Raw genomic sequence first — 8,277 nt, 5'->3', positions numbered from 1 at the left:
GCCAATGGAATGACTGCAGAATGAGGGTGATGCTCAGGCTCCTGCTCATTCCTGATAACAGTTGCGCCGCCGTGTTTTGCACTAATTGGAGTCTCCTAGTTAACTTAGATGGGAGACCTATGCATACATTACGATAGGCAAGTCTTGATGTTACCATAGCATGGATCCAGGTGGCCAGGTTGGCCATGTTAAGGTAAGAAGCCATCTTCCAGGCTACAGTGTGATTGTAGAAAGCATTGTTTGCAGCTGTCTTGACTTGTTTTTCTAGTAGTAGCACTGGATCCAGTATAACCCCTAGGCTCTTAACTCAGTCTGCAAGGGACAGACGAACTCCATCGAACGTGGGGTGTACAATGTTCTTCAAGATTTCTGCCTTCCCAACGAGCATCACATCCATCTTGCCTGGGTTCAATTTCAATTTGTTCATTTTCAGCATTTCACCACAGCTGTCAGGCAGCGATCCAAGATTTCTACCACATCCTGTGGGGACCTGGATAGCAAGTTGGGTGTCATCTGCATATTGGTGACATCCAACTCCATAGCTGTGGATGAGTTCTCCTAAAGGCTTTATGTAGAGATTGAATAACATGGGATATGCAGGGTATAAATACTTTAAACAATAAATAATAATCCTAGATGTGTAACTGGATTAGTTTGCTAAAGCAAGAGTAAATTAGAGTCCAGTGGCACCTTAAAGAACAACAGAATTTATTTCAATGTAAGCTTTAACAATACAGAACTCAACTTCATTAGATGCATGAAGTGTAGATGAATTACACAGATACAGCAGTAATAAAAACTGCACAGAGCAGAAAGCAGGAGGGGGAGATATTAAAGAGACTAGATTTTACATCTCCCTCTCCTGTCTTTGTTTGCAGTTTTTGCATAAATCCATCTACCTAATGGAAGTACATTTCATCCACATTCACAAAAATGTATGTAGGAACAAATTATGTTAATCTTTAAAGTGCCACTAGACTTCTGCTTTGATAATTTACACATTATGTAAAAGTTTGAATATTCTTTTTAGACACATCTTGTGGGAGCAACTGCTCGTAAGAATACCTAGAACTCAGTTCAATGAAGGGAAGAGATTTGCATGCAAAATGACAAGTGCAAGCAGAGTTAGCACTTTCATTGAATGGGAGAAGAAATTCATGGGGGAGCTACATGTAATCACACTGACATGCATCCAGGACTCTGGGCTGCCGCAAAAAAAAAAAAAATGGTTGCACGGTTATAAAAAATGCTCATTTAAAATACTGTACTCAAAATGCACTCAAAATCCATTTATCCAAATTGCCTTGGGTGTATGTTCCCCTTATTCTTCAGACAGGGAAGCACAATTCCACATTCACTGCACTCTTCTGGCTTATCTGTTTTGCTGCTTTGGAGAGCATCCTGCCTTATCTTGGAAACAAATGGCGTCCACGGACAGCTCTAAAAAGCAAAGCCATTTATCTGTCTGACATGTGTTTCCTTGTTTGTTTTTCTCCAGCCTTGAGACACCAGCTTTGACAATATTTAGCTGTGTCAACTGTGGCAGGCTGCTGAGCCCACTCACTCCAGAGGTATGAATCAATTTCTTTGGCACATTCATCATATACTACAGTAAACTGAGGCTCATCAGTACTTCCCCATTTGATATAAAATGCATGCCTTTAAAAGAAAGCACACACAAAAACTAGGAAGGGAAAAATAAAACTTTAGCCAATAGGCTGCATTATTCTTGGATAGCACTTTAAGCGCTCAGGCTATGAACCAGAAAGCTTTCATTCTGTCTATTCATTAGCTTAACAATCTGGAAGAACCTGCTTAATATTTGGATAATCAGACATCTTAAATACATCCTGTTTACAGGAGTTGTATGTGGGGGAAATGTTAACAGCCTCACTGAAAGGGCTGATTCATTTGATGAACTTTGGAGCTCTGTTTGGTCTCTGTAGAAAGTAAAATGGTATGTGTGCATCAGCTGCATGAACAAGTTGCCAGCACAGATTGTTGCTTTTGGTAACAGGTTTGCATTCAAGCTACACAAGAAACAAAAATCTCATCATTATTTAGACTGATGTTAAGTTCTTTGTTTTTTGCTCCCTCTCCAAAGTGGTCCTCTAGTGCAGTTTCCCAACCTATGGGTTATGAGTCTGACAAACCAAAATTGGGTTGCAAAACCTGTGCACAAGAATTTGACTCAAGTAGTACCTTAAAGACCAACAAGAGTTTCTGGGGGATAAGCTTTAGAGAGTCAAAGTAGGAATGGAGATGTTTTTATATATCACAGTCAGAAGATGGCAAGGGTGTTGCAAAGAAATAAAATAGGATGTGGAGGTACAATGTGAAATGGAGGTATGAAGTGAGAGTGGGTCTCAACCTTTTGCAGTTTTATTGATGTGTGCATACCCTATTTTTTCAAGTGGGCTCACCATCCCAAAAAATGCTAGGAACCCTTGCTTGTACAAGGAAGTAGCTAACACTCAGGACAACAATTAAAATAATTTGTATGCAAACCAGGAGAATTTTATTTAAACATACACTAGTCATGCCATTACTTAGATTGGAAGTAATGAACCAATCAATATTTCCCTTAAACTTATTAACTTCTAAAACACAAGGCAGGTATTTAATCTTATGACTTAATCTGGGTTACAAAAGCCTTTAAATAAAGTTTTGCAATGTTTCTGAAAGACCCATGCCTCTGGAAAGTCTGGCTTTCAATGGCTTCCCTGTGCAGTCTGACAAAGTAGTTGGAAGTGTTGTCCAGTATTTTGTCCAGTATTTTGGTATTCCAGGACACCAAAGTACTGGACAACACTTCCAACTACTTTGTCAGACTGCACAGGGAAGCCATTGAAATTCACAAGCATAAGCAAAACTTCAACAGGAAAGAAGAAACCTTAAGAATGAACAGAGCATGGTTTCCAGTTCTGAAAAACACCAGGCTAACAAAACACTCTACACCCGACAATAGCCCTGCGGAGAAGATTAGCACATCAAGCACCAATCCATATGCAAAAGAACCTCCTCAGGATACAGTGAAGCCTCCCGCCATTAGCATTCCATACCCTGGGAAACTCTTACAGGATGACTCAGCTCAACCCCACCCCTCCTGAGTAGATATAAATGACCTGCCAACACCTTTTCCACACTGTGACACTGAGAGATCTCTGTCTTTTGGTGCTACACCTCTGAAGATGCCAGCCACAGCTGCTGGCGAAACGTCAGGAACTACAATGCCAAGACCACGGCAATACAGCCCGGAAAACCCACAACAACCATAGCTCACTACTGTTTTTTTTTTTAATTGTACGAATTATTTAAGAGTGGCTAATTCTAGTGGCTAGATCCACATTCTACCACGGAAGCTTGCAGGGTGATCTGGGGGCCAGTCACATTTTCTCAACCTAACCTACCTCACAGGGTTGTAGGGAGAATAAAATAGAGGAGTGGAGGCCTATGTAAGCCACTTTGGGCCCCCGCTGGACATAAAGGTAGATGTAAATGAAATAAACAAATGAAGTAAACAAATATATTCTTGTGGCACATGTAAAGACATTGTTTATCCTAAGTTAGTCAAAGAAAGTCAATACAAACCAGTATTCCTAATGTACTGAGTGAAAGGAGAATTTAGGTAATAGAATTTAATGTAATTTATCAGGGGAGTGGAGAGAGAAAAATCGACATTCAAATATGACAGGACATGACAGAATAAAGTCAGGCTAAAGCAACATTCTTCCCTACACAGGAAGAAATGCTTTAGACAGAACAAAGATTGATTTCCCTAACATAGAAGTTGTCAGTTCTTAGAGAGAAAGAGCTGTTCACAAAACTGACAAGCAGGTTCTCTCTTGGCTACCAGCCGTAAAACAGGAGAAATGGGACACAACTTTTGCAACAGGCATTTCTTTAAAGTAGTGCAAAGTATGTGATATACCCATATTTTTCTTTGCACAATAAATTACACAGACTAAGAACATGTGCAAGTTATTTGCTTAGTCTGCATAACTTATGCTGTGTCTGCTAACCAGTGTAGAAGAAAACAGGGGACACGCCCTTAAAACACAATGTGAAAGCTAAGTTTCTTGGGATGCCAACTGGATACTTGACTTCTGACGTGTTTTGTACTATCATGGCTATAGACAATCTGTAGCTCTGTCTAATGCTAGCAAAGGAAGCCGAACTGCCAAAGAATGAGGCAAAGGTAATGTCTGGAACATGGGTACAAAAGCGAGAAAGAAGCCTGTAGACAGCTCTGGACTGTTTCCCACCTTTCAGGCCTTTGCTTGACCCTACCTTCTCTCATTGTCCCAATAATACCAGCATAGTTAGGTAATTTACTGTTTCAAATGTTTATACATTCCCACCATGCCTTTGGACCTTAATCTTCAGGGTGGCTGATGATCTGAAACCAAATGATCACACTGAAACTGAAATATGATTTTACAACACCATTTGTATTATTTAAACATACACCTAAAACAGCCAATATAGATCACAGATGATCAATCATCCCATTCTAAATATACCTAAGCCGACAATATGCCCACTTATCCAAGTGGGATTTATTTCTAAGTAACCAATGCACAGGATGAGACCATGTGGACACTGAACACATCACGTATACAACTATGATGGATGGCTATTATTAGAGATTAGTGCCTGAATTTTCAAGGCTGTACCCTGATAATATATTTGTATACTCTGTAGACACTCTTTTGTGTAACACACATAAATAGATGTACCATGAGCAAATATTTTTAAAAGTTGGAAACCAAGTTAGATTTTAAAATCTAAGCACATACTAGTTAAAATGAAATTCTCTATAAAGATTACTGATTGAAATTGTCTTTACTAGTTACTTTCAACAATTTACTTTAAAAGTCAACTAAAAGTCAATTTGATTATGCTTTTCTAATAATACTAACCTCATAGAATGACACCCTTTCAATACTAACACAAGGTCACAGAAGCCATAAATACAGGCACAAGAATTTTATTAATGTTGGTTGCCGATGTACCAGACAGGGTTTATGATCATCTTGTCCACTGTCTTCTCCATAGGCTTTTGATCAAGAAACCAGGAACAAAAACAAAAAAATGAAATAAAAAATGGAAGCCTGAACATCCTTCCTTAGATTTAATAAGGTCTGTTGGAGTGGCCTGGAACCCATACCTCCCATATTTGCTTAAGAAGCTTCATCTTCATTTGTGGTGCCCAGAAACAGAAGAGGGCTGGGCTTCGCCATCACCTCCAAGAAATACCGGTCTCCATTACGCTCTGACGAAAGTTCTTGGGCTTCAGCTGTGCAGCTCGTTCCCATCTCTTGCAAAGAGCCACAGCTGTCACTTTCAGGATGCGATCCTTCAGGCTGCTCTGTAAGCCTAACTGCAGCTTTCATTTGTTTTTCTAATTCCTCTATCAGTTTCCCAGGAACAGATGTAGATTGTAAAACATCCTTTGATTTTTCATTACTAACATCCAACGTCAAAGTGTCTGTGTCTCGCCTTAATCCATTACAGCCAATAAGTGGGGCTGTCCTCTCCTCTCCGAGCGTGCTTTGTAAAGGATTTATTTTCCCATCTTTGCTGGCTGAGGACTCTTGTTCATCTGAATCAGAGCCTTCTGTCTCATATGATGAAGTGCTGCTCGAGTCTTCAGAGTCACTCGCGTCTCGTTTTGAGGGAGGCAGCTGCTGCTTGGAAACGTCTGTGCCAGCAGCTTTTAACTCCTTTTCTTCCTTATGTACAAGCTGTGCTGCTGTTTCCAGCTCATCTAGTTCAAACCCTAATTTGGCCTTACTCAGCTCTGCTTTCAGTACACATTCAGCAAGGGCTGCCAATTTCTTTGACCTTGGAAAAAAGAGCAAGAGAATGTAAGAGAGAAATAAGATGATATTTTACAAAATGGTTTTATTTGATAGCTGACACACTCAGACAGTTAAAGCAATTGAATTCAAGTGGACAATGATAAAATGGAACAATGATAGATGTCCTGTTATTGGGATTACAGTTTCCTGAATATTGACAACTGGGCAGTGTATTCCCATGTATTCTCAGCAGCTGCTCAATATTACTGTATGAAAAGACACCTGTCACATGTAAAGCCCTTCATGGCCTTGGTCCCTTGTATCTGCTTCTCCCAAGTTCTGACATGACAGCTTTGCTCATCTGAACAGGGCCTTCTGCAGGTGTCAACCTGCAATTGGGAAAGATCAACACCTGTCTGTACATATGCTCTCTCTGTTGTAGCCCCCACCTTATGGAATGGCCTGCCTGTTAAGATCAGGAAAGCTCTCACACTATCTGCAAACTATGCAAATCTGAATTATTCAAGAAGGCTTTTCAACACAGAATGGTTTAGAAAGCTACTTGAGTAAAAGTATAGGGACTATACTACTATCTATAGCTCTTACTGTTTGTTGCTATAAATAGGATCCTACTATGAAATTCTTGCATCATTTAACACATTATGTTAATATTTATACTTTGTTTCAGTTTTGTTCTCAGATTTCTGGCTGGCTCCAAATGTCTACTATACAAATCCACTGTTCATTGGATGTTCCAATCTTGTTGATTATATTGGCTTACTTTGTGTACTCCACCAAATCCTACTGAGAAAAGTGCACTATAATGTAAATAATAAAATAAACCTGAGGCTATGATCAGACGATCTTCTCAAAGTCATCTGAATATCACAAGATGGTTCTGATTTATATATGGGAAATGAATCTGCCATATGGTTTCCTAATGGCTGATTTACCTCCATTAGTTTTCAGAAAAACTCAGGCCACAGTAATTTTAGAAACAGTTTAGGAAACAGCAGAGATCTGGGGGCTCTGTTTGTAATTATGCATCCCCTCTCAATGTGTTACTTGTCCAATTTTTGGTTAATTTCTAATACCATGTAACTCTTGCATTGTGACAGCTATTGAATGAGGGGAAAAAGAGCATTTGAGCTCACAGAAAATAGACATTCACTTGGCTATCTAAACAATCTCATTATTTCTGATAAAACAGAGTGACTGTTCAATTCTGTGGCTGTAGATTAAATATTTTTTATACAAAAATGTCAACAAAGAGAGGGGGGAGGGGAAATCGAAGGAGACAAATGAGTAAGAGTCAGAGAAACTTTGTGACGTTTATTCCAGAAGGAGGACTACTTGGAAATGTAGCAACAAGAAACGGTCATCAAATCTATTTCACTGTAATGACCTATATGAAATGTCTCAATGTAACCAGCACAAAGCAAAATATGGCTCAGTAGGTACAGCTAATTCTTGCCCCCAGAATTGGGGAGGACAGGTTCAAACATAAATGGAGGAACTTGTATATTTTTTCTGTTGTTCCTTACATCTCTTGCTTTAAATTAGTGTCCTTTATTCCAGAAGACTAATTGATGGATACCTACTTTGTGCTACCATAGAACACAAAGGGATATTCTTCCAGTGTTCCAAAACATCTTTATTTTTGCATGACTCATCTACTGCCAGTTTGGTGTAGTGGTTAAGAGCACGGGATTCTAATCTGGAAAACCGAGTTTGAGTCCCCATTCCTCCGCTTGAAGCCAGCTGAGTGACCCTGGGCTAGTCACAGCTCTCTGGAGCTCTCTCAGCCCTACCCACCTCATAGGATGTTTGTTGTGGGGATAACAACAACATACTTTGTAAACCACTCTGAGTGGACATTAAGTTGTCCTGAAGAGCGGTATATAAATCGAATGTTGTTATTATTATCAGTAGTAGTAGTAGTCGTAGTAGTAGTAAAACACCAGTAATTTTTGTACTTAAAATCTGGACAATGTATCTTTCAGTATTAGTTCTTAAAGTATGTGACTGAAATTGATGGAACAAGGAATCTATTGTCAAGTTTGCACAAATTAACTTCCCTGCATGAAATGTCTTAATAGAGGCTTTTTGCCTTGCTTCAAAAACAAGGAAAACAAAAATGCGGCTATCACTTCAGTCAATGGTTTTAAACTCAGTATTTGTTACAGTTCAATGTGAATATATGTAAAGTCTGTTAAATTAATAAATAAGATGAACCACCTATTTACCATACTCACAAAGACGACACTAAACTCGCAGTGATAAAACTGTTTTCGTGAAGGTATCATGCAAGAGGGGAGAACAATGTTGTAAGCCGCTCTGGGTCCCCACATCAAGGACTGAAGCAGGGTATAAACAGCTAAATAAATAAAATATCAGATCAGAGGTCCATTCCCAACTGTCATCCCTGTCTTCACAACAGCTTTATTGCATTTTAGGCAGGGCTTTGTCCTTG

At 39.4% G+C, this 8,277-nt stretch overlaps 1 protein-coding gene across 2 annotated transcripts in view; it reads right to left on the bottom strand.

Annotated features, from left to right (window-relative positions):
• Nucleotides 1–4,232: 4,232 nt before the first annotated feature.
• The window catches only part of SHQ1 (SHQ1, H/ACA ribonucleoprotein assembly factor), a 108,279-nt gene continuing 104,234 nt past the window's right edge, over nucleotides 4,233–8,277 (bottom strand). For both annotated transcript variants that reach the window (XM_054978657.1, XM_054978658.1), the window contains exon 12: nucleotides 4,233–5,847. In XM_054978657.1, the coding sequence (XP_054834632.1) occupies nucleotides 5,184–5,847 (664 nt within the window). In that variant the 3' untranslated portion in view covers nucleotides 4,233–5,183. The remainder of the gene's footprint in view (nucleotides 5,848–8,277) is intronic.

The sequence above is a fragment of the Eublepharis macularius genome, chromosome 4, assembly GCF_028583425.1.
Source record: "Eublepharis macularius isolate TG4126 chromosome 4, MPM_Emac_v1.0, whole genome shotgun sequence".
Lineage (NCBI taxonomy): Eukaryota > Metazoa > Chordata > Lepidosauria > Squamata > Eublepharidae > Eublepharis > Eublepharis macularius.
The sequence above is the reverse complement of the archived record's forward strand: the minus strand, read 5'-3'. Positions and strand labels throughout refer to the sequence as shown.